At 31.3% G+C, this 14,373-nt stretch overlaps 1 protein-coding gene across 1 annotated transcript; it reads right to left on the bottom strand.

Moving 5' to 3' along the window:
- Positions 1 to 47: 47 nt before the first annotated feature.
- Positions 48 to 3,413, bottom strand: LOC115998811. Its single transcript, XM_031238468.1, has 4 exons — positions 658 to 3,413; positions 426 to 556; positions 264 to 342; positions 48 to 186 (listed from the first exon to the last, which is right to left on the bottom strand). Exons 1-4 carry the CDS (start codon positions 3,411 to 3,413, stop codon positions 48 to 50), a joined length of 3,105 nt encoding a protein of 1,034 aa, XP_031094328.1.
- Positions 3,414 to 14,373: the final 10,960 nt, after the last annotated feature.

The following is a 14,373-nucleotide window of genomic DNA, read 5'->3' as shown; positions in this document are numbered from 1 at the left end:
TTAATCATTATAGTATGCTATAGAGAAATTGGAAAAAATATATTACTCTATACCTGCTTTAATTCATTGTCAATTTCAGCAAAGGTGCACTTTGGTTGTTGCAATGCGTTTGAGAGTGTGAGAAAAGAGTCAAGATAAGTTTTGTCTACAATTGTTTTGTAGATAACGCTTAAGTTGTTGTCTTTCCTGTGAAATAAAAATCATATTTTTATAAATCAACATAAATATTAAGTAATAGTTTGGAAGTTAGTTGGAAGAAATACCATTTATTAAGAACCGTTGCATGTTGTCCGGGTGGATTTACTTCGATAGTGGTATCATATCTCGTACTCAGTGTAATACCTATTTAAGTAGTAAAACACATGTAAAAATGTAATATGTTCGTTAATATTATTAAATATTTATAAAAAAAAAACATCAAGTACCTTGGAATGCATTTACATTAACTCCCTGAGCAATAACAATTGGAAATTTGCCTTGACTAAGTTGTAAATCAATCTGAATTCCTTCAGTCATGACAAAGTTGCCCCATAGAGTGATGATAACAGGTTTTGATCTTTGCATTAACAACAAAACAATATTTTAAAATAGAATGCATAACAATTAAGATTTAAAATATAATCAGTTTTAAGATAAGTAAGAGTTAAAGTATAATACTCTTCATTGATAATCACAAACTCATTAATATTTTGTTGACCATTCCTTGTCGTAATGCATTGACGTGGTAGTTTGCAAATAACAATAGCTAGCACATCTGTAGTCATGAGTTGGAAAATAGCAGGAGAGGTTGCTGGCATATATACCTTGGAGAAATATAAGCAGAAATATAGTATGATAGATAACAGTAGTAAACTAATAAGCTTACTTATCAGTTGTCGAGATGACAAACATGCGTAAAAATCTGAGAATGGNTCATCAATCGTGTGCAATCCATTCCTTAAGAAGTCTTGGCACATGTAGGATTTGTATTTTATCCAAAGTGAACGAGGATTTGAAAGATCACAAAAGATCAGAAGCATTGCAAATAACTTCCTCAAACTCGATGGCATTTGGAATAGCAACGCTTCATCTAGTGATTGTTCAATGATTGAATCTCCAGATAGAAGTCCGAGTTTTTCAGCTGCCTCACGGAAAGTTTCAGCAAAGTAACCATTAACAGTTTTTAAGGATTCAAACGATGTGGGTGCCCTTACGTTCATCAACAACATTCGCAAATAGTATCGTTCTCCTTCAGTTGGGTTAACAGTTACAAGCCTACCGATGACCTTCAGTTGTTTCCTTGGCTTCCAAGACTTTGTTGATTTGCACCAAACAAAATGGCAAGGGAATTCAACATAAAGCAAATTCATCATTTTCGCATATTCATTTGCTAGATTCATAGAAAAGAATTCTGTCAACATGGTACGACATGCTTCTTCCCTACTAACAATATGAATTATTCTTTCATGTCCATAAAAATTTATATATTGGGAATTTTCCAAATGCACTTGCAATTGAATAACAGCGGGTTTTAGCTCGGCTATTGCAAAACCATATATTCGCCATGCAGCTTCAGGGGGAGAAATCCATCGTGCATTCTGGTATTCTTTAATCTCGTCAATCACATAATCGCTCATGTTATCAGCCAAAGACATGCGAACTCTATCATGGCCTTTATAAATATATTTGTATATATACTTGACAGACTTAATGGTTGCACAAACCTCAACATTTATGTGGCAATCAAATTTCAACAATAATTGAGGATTATAAGGAACGATCCATCGATTGTCAAGCTTAAACCCTTTAATCTGAACAAAAAAAGAGGTATTTCGCCTCTTATAAATAGGGTATGAGTCATCATCAAACCTAGTCTCAGGACAGAATGAACGAGGGTACTTACTTTTGCAAGAGGGTGAAGTTTGGCATTTCTTTTGGACCATGCAAGGACATGTTTGATTAAGAGAACCACAAGGGCCATGAACCATATGTTTTTTTACAAGGTCATACAACGTTGGCTGCGTTTCCTTATTTGGGATTTCTGCACACACGTATTCGTCAACAAAAGAAGACGACGCCATCATGGATTTGTTTTTGAGAATAATAAGGAAATGAGCATGTGGAAGACCTCTTTTTTGGAATTCAATCACATATGTGTATGCAGAAATCTCACCAAAGAAATGTTTTTTTGTAATGTCATTCTTTAATTCTTGCAATTTAGCATGAAATACTCTTGCAACCAAATCTGGCCTATTCTGTGCCTCGTCATTGAATTCCAAAAGACGTTTAATTTCTGGCCAATTTGGATTGCATGTTATAGTTAGGAAAAAATCTGGTTTACCAAAGTTTTGGACAAGTGACATCGCATCCATATATCGCCCACGCATATCCCTAGGTCCTCCAATGAACGACGAAGGTAAGATAACTCTGCGACCAACATCATTACCAAATACCGCACCGGTACTGACACTGTCAACCAACCCTTGAAAATTCTCTGACCTACAAAGTTGTTGTTTCTTCCTAAAATAATCAAGACGTTGTGTTTCGACCTTGATATATATGTCAACAATAAATTGTTGAAACAGTCTGCCAGTATGTAGTAATAATGATGTGTCGCCTGAACGAATTTGAAATTTGTATGCGTAATACTCCCTGCAAGATACTGAACACCGTTTTTTTCCTTCTCGGAATATGGTTTCCTCAGCTTGAAGTAATTCTTCAACATTTGATACATCATTAGCATTGATATACAATGCATTGGCATATGTATTGCGAGCTGAAGTATTGTTTGGAAAAACTCGTTCAATACCCTCATGCCATCCAGCATCACCGAATGGGAACAACAAAGGGTACTGTAATGGATCATAACAACCATAATAATATTGGATATTCTGAGCACGACCACTGTGTGCGTATACCCTTATGTTCCTATTATCTCCAGAGCCTTCAAAATCTTCAATCCACACAGCAGCAACTTGAGAAGTTGTTGGTGCATTATAAATCCTCTGGTCAAGCGAAGGACACGAGTGCAGCGAAATGCTAAACTCATCAGAATGCACAAGATCCTTAAGACTCCGAAAGAATTTAGCATATGGGTTGTGAGACATGACCTCGATAAGATCTGAGACAATTTTCTCATCTAAATGACCAACTTCGCTAACTCTATTCTCTACTTCATGATCAGTGTCGTAAAAATAGAGTTGTAGATTGCGGGGGGGACAACCATCAGGCAATAAGTCATTTATAAAATGGTAAATTTGTCCTTGCACTTTGAAAGTATAAATGCCTTTATTTCTCCTACACAAATCTTTTTCATAGTTATGAATACCAAGCGAAGTAAAAGCAAACGTGTTGTTGTAAGTCCTAACGCACGAACGGAAATTATTGTAGCTCTTATCAGGGCTGGTGTATAATGCCTTTAAAGTCGGTGGCATTCCGTTCGCCACAAGAACAACTTCACCCTTACAACAACAAAATCCAGGAGGTTCATATTGAAGTCGCTTTGCTCCACAATAAATACAATCAGGAATCGCGGATAACATAAATGTGTTTTTTGCATCATTTTGCAATGCGCCTGCTGATTACACAATTGTATTCATGTGTGTTTTATTTCCAAATGTCAAAAGCGCATGACATTTTGTTGGCCGCAGCACGAGCGGAAAAAATGAGAATAAAAAAAAGTCAACACCAACTAATAAATCGATTTTTGTTCTTTCAAATACGCTTGAACAAAAATGCGTAAATGGATGACATTTCACACCTGAAGAAATTGCCAATTGGTCATCCACAGAGGCATTACTATGATTGTTTGATGTTTCGCCTATTTGATTTTGTTGGGACAATTTTTTCCATGCGTCTTTATTTTTATTTCTTTTACGCTCACGCAATTCATCTTGCGTAAATCTTGTACGACCTCTTAATCGGTTGTTCATAACTCTAAGCACTGAACAATCATAAATAACTATATTTGCTAAACACGCAGAAGCAAAATTAAAATTAACAAAACGTAAACGTAACGAAAACAAACCAATATAATGTAAAGAAAAAAATAGCACTTAAAAAATAATGTTATTTAAAACAATAGTCAATATAGATGCAGTAACCAATTGTTATTTTTTGGTAATAATATTGCATTTGAAATGTATATTTTGTGATATCAAATATGAGAAATCGACCCCTAATTTGATCGGGTAAAAGTTTATTCATGTTCTCCTGGATTAGTAGGAGAAATTGATATTTTGTACAGATAAAGTAGGAAATGGATGAATGGGAATTTTATTCTACAAATGTACCCATTACATCACTATAATAACGATTTATTATAATACCAAGATAACAATTATATTATATTATATTCTTTTTTTTTATTATTATATTGTTTGAGATCATGGGAGGAGAGTTTTTTGAATTGTAAATGCATGTTTTGTATCCCACTTTCATTTGTTTATTTCCACACCGGTTCAATCATTCATAAACCTCCATTTTTCATTTGATAAATCCAATCCTTGTTTTACTTTAGAATTTTGGATGGTTGCCTACTTGCAACACAAATAAAGGAACAAGAAGGAAATAATTCTCATGGGAAATCTTCATTTTTATTTGTGCACTTGGAATTTGAAATTTAGAATTTGAATCCTACACATCCTGATTATTGTGCTGCATGGAGTAAATAATTTCGAATAAATGGGTGCTGACGTGCTCATATGTGGATCGGGGTTATGGTTGATTTATTTGCATTGGTCTTAAATTGGGATGGCTTGGTTGTATTTGCCTATTTGGTTAGGTCTAGGTTTTTTGGGTCAAGCCAATTAAGATTATCTTTTGAAAGAATATCAGCAAATGAACATGGTTAAAAAATAGAGTTAATCCCAAAAATGGTCCTCCGACTATGTTGATTTTCCAAAATTAGTCATTTACTTTTAATTTGGACAATTTAGGTCCCTTGACTTTCAAATTCTTTCCAACGTTGGTCCTTTAATGTCCCTTGACTTTCAAATTCTTTCCAACGTTGGTCCTTTAATCAAATTTTGGTTAAATTGAGGCCACAACGTTGGTCCTTTAATCAAATTTTGGTTAAATTGAGGCCAAATTAAGGGGTAAAATTGTTCGTTCACTTGTATACCCATATTTCTTATGTCTTATACGCTATATATATGAATATAATATCAGTCGAAGAGACATTGACTGAGATTATATGGCTTCGATTGAGACTTTGACTGAAATTATATTCATATATACAGCGTATACGACAGGAGAAATACGAGTACCAATACACTAAATAGGTGAACGAACAATTTTACCCTTTCATTTGACCTCAACTTAACCAAAATTTTACGAAAGGACCAACATTGAAAAGAATTTGAAAGTCAAGGGACCTAAATTGTCCAAATTAAAAGTCGGGGACTAATTTTGAAAAATCAACATAGTCGGAGGACCATTGCTGAAATTAACTCTTAAAAAATACGCTGAAAAAAAAATTTCTGGCTCATCATCCACTATCCTATGCAATAACAAAATAAATTTTGAACATTTGTTTCTTTTGTCTTATCGTTTTTTTTAAAGCAGATTTTTTTTCCTATACTTTAATTTTTGTAATTTGAATTATAAACCTATAATTGATTTAATATTTGTATTATTTTTTCAGTTATTTTCATTATAACTATATAATTAAATTGAATCGAAAAATAAATAAAATAAACATACGTCATTAAGTTTTTGTATCTTAATCATTTTAAATTTTAATTATAATTAGATTATTCAAAAGTTAAATCAATTAATATTTATTTTGGTGTTGGGTTCCAACATTTATTAAAATAAAATACGTAAAGTAGATTTTACTAATACTTATAAATACTTATATACTTTTCATTGTTGTTTTTTTGTTAATCATTTTAAATTGTAATTATATTAGATTATTCAAAAGTTAAATCAATAAATATTTATTTTGGTGTTTGGTTCCTACATTTATTATTATTGTAGTGATGTATAACAAAAAGTTATGGAGGCAGGCAGGCAGCATATGCATGTGGGTTTCAAATTTTTTTTTGGCAGCTTTGCACTTTTTTCCTAATTTACAATTTTTTTATAAGAATTCTCATTTCCACTTAATATAGTATCTCCACATCAACTTTCATCGTTATTAATTCCATTCGGCAGTAGAGGAGAATAGGATAAGAATTACCCAGTTTTTTTTCTCTTCTTTCTTTCGTTCGGCAGAGAAGTAAACAGAATAATTTTTTTTGTTTTCTTCATCCCTCATTTTTTGTTGGAGCTCATATTCACCTTGCTGTTGCCGTGGATGGGTTTGGCTAGTTATTTGATGTTGTCTTTATCATATATTTTGAAGGTCAGTTTGATTTTATATTCTGTCTCTTTTGGATATTCGCGTATTGTTCTTTGTAATATATGATGTTATCTTTATCATATATTTTGAAGGTCAGTTTGAATTTACATTCTGTCTCTTTTGGATATTCGCGTATTGTTCTTTGTAATATATGCAATTATAGATTATAGACGATTTTTGTCATGTGCAAGATATATGTCAGAAATATTTGTATATGTAGATTCCTAATGTAAAGATGTATTTTAGTATACATTAAATTAATAATAACGATATGGAAAAGGTTCTTTCTCTAATTTTTTTTTCCAAACATATTCAGTTGACAAAGAAAATGATTTACCAAGAACAGAACTTAACTTTTACAACATAAGATTTAATTTTAGACTTACAGGTTGTGAAGCGGCGTAGAATTACATTTGTAATGTGAAGATGTATTTTAGTATACATTAAATTAATAATAATGATATAACAAAAGGTTCTTTCTCTGTTTTTTTTTCCAAACATATTCAGTTCATAAAGAAAATGATTTACCAAGAACAGAACTAAACTTTTACAACATAAGATATAATTTTAGACTCACAGGTTGTGAAGCGGCGTAGAATTCTCACCTATCAGAATGGATGCAAGTCATGCCGCTGTCTACAGCTACGCTGAAAAGAAGGTTTTCCTGCACTGAGAAAAGCAAGTTATGTAACCTATTTCACACCATGGAAGTGGCAATTACTCTAATAGTGTTTAAAAAAATCAAGATGGTCTACTTAATTTGTCTAATGAAGCAGATGAATATAAATAATTATGAACTCACAGGTTGCAAAGCGGTGTAGAATTCGAAGGTTTCAGGAAATTTGAGGTATGTTATGATGTTCAAACTCGTGGAGGAAGGCAGCATTTTATGTGCACTCAGAAAAGCACTTTCAAAAAAGAAAGGTCCGTGACTACAATAATTAAAGCATTAGAATGGGACAAGTTCTCCTAACATATTTTCCCGTAACTTGCGGTATTGTGTTCCTTTTCATTGTCAGTTAAATATTATGTTATTTATATGTTTTGGAATATTGTGTTTGGTGCCCGACGTTACCCGTTCGAAATGACATAATTATATAGAGTTTTTTAAAAATAGTGGGTAGTTGGACCCACAAAGACGGTAATGAAGAAATGATAATATATTTACTTCACCTTTAGCTCTATATATTCTTTTGTATGTTTATTTATTAAAAATTGTAATGTGGCAGACATTGGTTTGGGAATTGGCCCACCACAGAAGTAAAAAACACTATGGTGTCACAAGACCCAAACTATTTTTTGTAATAATGTGTCAGACATTTTGTTGGGAATTGGCCCACCACAAAAGTAAAAACACTATAGTGTCACAAGACCCAAACTATTTTTGTAATAACTATAATATAATATTGAAGCCTAAATTATGTTTAGATAGCATGCGTATATAATATCCAAAGCAGGCCCATGAAAATAGTGTCAAAGTTGTATTTAAGCAGCCTGAAATTGGAAGGTCGATTATCGGCAAGGGCAAATATGGCATTCTGTTTGCAAAGCACATCCATAAAAGCACAAGGTACAAAGAAATGTCATCGGAAAAAGTCTTGGGCAAATTATACTGAGCTTTTATATGTTATAGTGATTTAGAAGACTAATACGGTAGGTTAAGTTAAACATAATAAATGTTTGGTGAAATAATTTCACTGGTTCCAAATTCGATTCTCCTTGAAGTTGTTTATTGACATTATTTTTAGTTTGAACGAGTTTGATGTGGTAAATTTCACCAAGTATTTGTACTTATACATAGTTGGTGGTGTATTGGAATATAAGTGTAAATCTGTTGATATAAGGTGGTGGGCTAGGGAGAGAGACGGCTATGGTTGGAGGTTCCCGAACTAGTAGCAACATGGTGTGAATTGGCCAAAAGTCACCTCTATAAGTGTCTTACAAAGTATTTATAGAAAATTTGGTGGAGACACATACCGAGAGGCTGGCATGGTTATCACGTGTCTCACATGTAATTTGTACTTTGATTTGAATTAATGATATTTTCTATTCCCCAAATTAAAAAAAAAAAAAAAATTGAAGAGAAGCTTTTAGAGATCATAAGTACGTACTTTTATTTATTTTGTTTTTCCATGTGTTCCTCATTGTGCCGCAAGCTTTACGTACTAGAGATGCAACTGTGTGTGTATCACATTGTAAATCCTAAAGTGTATGTGTTTTTCTCAATGGCAGTGACAAAATATTATATTTGCGTTTGGACAATATAATTATGTGTTTAAACATGACAAAGATATATTGGAATTTTTTGTAAGTATAACTATACCCAACAAAGTTGATTGGACAATTAGCTTTGTAACCACAAAGTTTCAAATTCTATTGACATTCTTAATTTGAGTCGGTCAGTTATAGCAACCTATGGACTTTCATATAAATAGTGAAAATTTTATTTTAAATGAACCAAATGGTTCAAAAACTTTTATTTTTCAAGAAATTTAATTGCTATCTTTTAATTTCTGGGAGTACGTTTATTAATTTTATCAACAAAATTATCCATGTGAAGCAAATTCTATGGATTAAAATATCATTAAATTGTGATATAATATCCTTTTAAAAATCTGTTAGCATTAATTTAATGATGGCTACATATAACTTGCCTATAACCCCACTATTTAAATATTGAAAATTAATATTTTGCAAACGTTTATCTCATAAAAGGTGTCCAAGAAAGTGATAAACTGATAATACGTACCCAACTACCAATTGCTCCTTTTTCTATGCCTCGTGCCTTCATTTAAAGCACAGTCACTGTTTTAAAAATTAAGAATGCATGGTCACATGCATGTAACTGATGTGTACAAGACTATAATATTTTAAGAAATATTATAACTGATGTATGTGTTTATGTGTACCACCGAGCATCTTGAAAAATGTGTGACGATATAAGAAAATAAAATTGAGTCTCATTACTAATTATAACTTTAACGTAGTAGTAAACACTCGATCTTAATAAATAATACCAGAATTAAGACACCGTTTGAACCCCAACAATAACATATTTCTCAAAGATGTATCTTAAATTATGACTCATTACTAACTTGAAAAAGTCTAGTCATGCGGACAACTAATGATTATCACACTAACAAGTTTGAATTTATTTATTTATGTTGTTTACAAATCAACCGAAATTGATTATATGATAATTATTAATAAATAAAACAAACAACTAACGCCGCCGTCTTAATTAAATAATTAATGGCGAAATGCAGAAAAGTAAGTATTCATCGCGTGTTAATTGTAAAAGAAACCGCGGGAATTATATCTTATTCCGACGGACTATTCAAAACATAAGATTGTGTGGTCAACTTCAACGAATATATAAGGATAACAAATAGAGTTTTTTTTTTTTTTTTAAAATATATAATTCACCCTGTTATAATGTAATATATTTTTATAACTACTTTCTCAACCAAATGAAGGACAAAGAGACAAAGAGTTAATATCGCCTTTACTGAATCTTGAACCCACCCCTCCCATGTAAGGGTGCAATCCGGTGCTACTAGACCACAAAATCTTTGGCATAACAATAGAGTTCTATTACATTAATTCTTAAATTTTACTCCCTAGAAATTTTACTTTCTAATGTGACGAACATTGATAAATTATTTTTTTCATGTGAGTCTCAATACAAGTGTTTACATCAAAATTTTGTATATATATATTGAGTTAGTCGGATAGTAATTATAATGTTTCAAATTTAACATTTTGTAAAAGATGTCTAAACCAATTAAATATAGACAACCATAAACTACTTTACTTTATTGATTCTCTGGCAACTAGAATCACAAGATGGGTTAGTGCACATCCAGGTACAATATAAAATCATCATTGTCTCCTCAGCCAGGCTGGTAACATAAAGTATTCTTAATGTAATTTATTTATATCTCTGATGTAGTTTACGAATTGAAGTAAAATACACAAATGAAACGACTTTACTCATAGTATAACATTCATATAGTGGTAATAAGAAATTAATTAAAGGTTTATGAATTTTACGGTGCGGTGGATTGGTGGTTGAAGTGACCCAATCGTGGAAACACTATGTCATCTTGTATACTTCTGTGGGCATTGACTGCCCGAATGCAACTTAGATTGCAAGTTGGTTTCCACGCGGTACGACGCTGTTTCTTGATCAGAACAAATTTACTCCATTGACAAATAATAGTCATTTTTAAGGAAAAATAATTATTGTTGACCAATTAAATATTCAAGAATGATTATATTTGTTAAAATTTATAAAATTTAAGAAATATACTTTTATCTTTGTAAGATTGTGACTAGTATTGTCAAAATTGATCGTATATTTCCCTTGCGTATTTAAATACAAAAACAATTAATTTATATTACAAAGTATTATTAATTTTGGCATGTTGGCTCATCACTTGACAAGCCTCTAAATTCCAAACTCGACCCCTACCTCATTTCATTAAATGGTGAAATAAGCATGTTTTGGTAACTCTAATTGCAACGGTTTTTATTTTCTAGCAAATGAAAATATAAGATTATATTGTGTTAAGGTTTAAATATTTTCATTAGAATTTTAATTAGTACGTTGGATAAAATGATTACATGTAAAAGAAATAATTCTGATGTTTTCATTTGGATCGAAACCACTACAATTTTACAAAGTTTAGAATATACTTTGTAATTTTTAAAGCACGGATTTATAAGTAACATTTTAAATACTTCTTATGTCATATTTTATCAATTATGTCTATTATTTATTGGTCAAATCAATTATTTACAAATTTTTTTCTTCTTATCTTAAATATAAATTTTTGTTCTACCTCCTCCACTCCTTCACTTTCCGTCTCCCTCTGCATGTGAACCACCGCCATCCACCTCCGCCCACCGCAGTCTACCTTTACCCCATCCCTACCAGCGTGCTTCCCCCTTCTTTTTCGCCATTCGCCTCACCAGACGCTACATCTCCGCCTCCCAACTCCGCAACAGCCTTTTCTTTACCCTCCTTCGGCTCCTTTTTGTTGCAGATCTATGTCAAGCTCCAACTTCTTATTAAATAAAATAATACATATTTAGTTTGTCAGCAACTTCTTATTAAATAAAATAATACATATTTAGTTTGTCAGCTTGTGGTTTGTGCTTTGGTTTTGAGGTTTGCAGCTTTGGAGATTGGGTTTTGTGGCATTAGGTTGTCAACCATTTTTGCTTTTGCCCGTATTTTTGGCATTAGGTTGTCAACCATTTTTGCTTTTGCCCGTATTTTTTCATCTTTTATGGTGCTTTTGCTTTCTGTATTTTGCTGATTCGGTAGTTTTTATATTCTCTCTCGTATTTTTGGCGAGTTGTCTTCCTCTCGTTCCTTTGACGAGTTATTTTTCTCTGGTATTTATCGAGATGACACGTATTTATAAGCAGATGGAGTGCGTAAGAAACGACTAACACGAGTCACGGACTATTATTACTTCGTTACAGTATACTCCGTAGCTTTTATGTGAACATTTAATATTTTATTGTCATATATTTGCATTCAAAGTAAATTTTACAAGCATTTTTTTAGTTGCAATGTAATTACAATTTGAAAATGTTATTTTATATTTCTAAATTTATATCATTGTCACAATAAAACTTTATATTTATTTCTGGCTTATAAATTAATTAGTTGACCTCATAACGAGGTAAATAATTTATTAGTCACCTCTAATTTTAAGGTCCATCCTACCCAATAAGAATTAGATTAAAAAATTACAATTATTATTATGGGATGATGACAATTTATCAAATAGTCTCATCATTCATGTTTTTATAAGTTATGTTAAATGTTAAATACATAATTAATTTACCAAATATATATATATATATATATATATATATATATATATATATATATATATATATATATATATATATATATATATATATATTACAAACGAGTGAAACAATTATATTATTTACCAATAAAAACAATCAGTTATATGTTAACATAATTAATAATCAGGCACTCCATATTCTTTTAATTGCTAAACATCCTTAGTGTTTAGGAGATGAATAATAACAGGAAAGTATATATGGTATCACTTTTATTACTTTATGTATTATTTAAAATGGTTTTTAAAAAAGGGTTTACTAAACTTATTTAGCAGGTTGTTAATTAATGACATTTTGGGTAGTTAATATTTTTTTCCCATCTAAAAAATTTAAGGTTCCAATATTCGAATCTATGACCAGCTGTTTGAAATGTTAATCAGATTGTTAATACATAATTAAAAGCACAATGCTACGCTTTGATATTTTGTTGATGGTGACATGACTGAGTTTGTGGATAAGCATCAACCCTGCCCTTTCAGTAATACTTTATAATTGGTATTACTCATTTTAGTCTTATATTTCTAGATAAATGGTAAACAGTCTCTTAATTATATATATATTGTTGTATTTGATTGTTAAACTGTTAGCAATATGGTAAAATTAATCTTTATGATTACAAAATTATTATGATATGTTTACTAACTTTTTAAAAAAAAATATTAATTACGTTTACTTGTACATTTGAAAACATACCAATTATAAAATTAACTTTAAAAATTTCATTTTTTGACAATTTAGACTCGTCTCAACTGTTGAAATTTTTGTTCAAAATTTTTCAGGCCATGTAGAAAAAAGAAAACGAGAGAAAATAGGGAAAAAAATAGTCAATCAATGTGGTTGCTAATTGGGAGGTGTATGCACTGCATGTACCTGATGAGCGTGGTTGGTGCGCGAGACGTTCACTCATTTGTCTAATTTTTTTTTTTAGGAATGTTCTTAGAGTAAAATGAATGGTTAAATTTTGTTGGTAGGTCTTTGTCAGATAACTCCGATTTGATGCCAAATTGAAAGAAAGAAAACAATAAAATAAAACAAAACAAAAATGTCATGGTGCACACATTACCTATACCTATCATTTTTTTTTTCTTTTATTGGTGATGCTGTTAACCATCAAAATCAACATTTTCATTCAAACTAATTTATCATGTATAATACTAATAACTCAATAACCAAATGCGATATGCGTAACCAAATGCTAACCAAAAGAATTAAGAATGCAAAATTGTATGAAAGATTTTGCGGTTTGAGGGTGGAAGCATGTGGTTTGCGAGGTCGCAAACACAACAGCAAAGTTATTAAAGGCACACACTATCACTGAACTAATATCTAGCTTGCACTGGGGCTCACTATGCCAATTTGCCAAAAGCAATAAACACACACATTACACATATGGTCATGTCTCATTCAAGAAATGAAAAAGGGTAGGCATTTTCATTAGGTGGATAAACCAATTAAAAATAAAAGAAATTATAATTGTAAGTTAACAGAAGTGCAGGTGAGTTTGTAACAATAGAATTGACATTTACTGTGAAATGAAAGTACTAGTTAAGATGGTTGAGATAAGATACCAATTATGTGTTTATTAGTTGTATTAAAATGCATTTAATACAAAGTGAGTTTGAAAGACTCTGCTTAGTTGGGAAGTGCATAAGGGAAAATAGATTTCAAATCCCTCTGCAAACTGGAAGAAATATGCTAGAGACTGGTGGTTCAAGTTGGTTGTGACATATGTTAGATGCTGATGCAATGTCTATACTAGTGGCAACGAAATTGACCTATTATCTGACGATGCCTAATTTTGATCACTAGCTACCTGACATCAAAGACCATGAAACACCTAACTATAGTCCATCATCATATTATTGTACCAATAAACTTGCTATGTAACCCATCAACTTCAAACACAAATGTCTCATCTATTCTACTTTGTCAAAACAATATCAAATTCTTTTCCATCTTGAAAGTAAATTTGTCACCCACTAAAAATATACTTTCAGTTTTTTTTTTAAGGAATTATTATTAAGTGGTATATTTTTAATAATAATAATAATGTCATTGAAGTGGTGGTTATGTATTTGGATGGGATTTTTGACATCATATGTGGTCCAGACATTTCACATCAGGGTTTCTTCTTTTTTTTTTTATGGTCCCATATATAAAGGTTT

This window comes from Ipomoea triloba, chromosome 12, assembly GCF_003576645.1.
Source record: "Ipomoea triloba cultivar NCNSP0323 chromosome 12, ASM357664v1".
Classification (NCBI taxonomy): Eukaryota; Viridiplantae; Streptophyta; class Magnoliopsida; order Solanales; family Convolvulaceae; genus Ipomoea; species Ipomoea triloba.
This window is presented reverse-complemented; position numbering and strand designations above follow the sequence as displayed.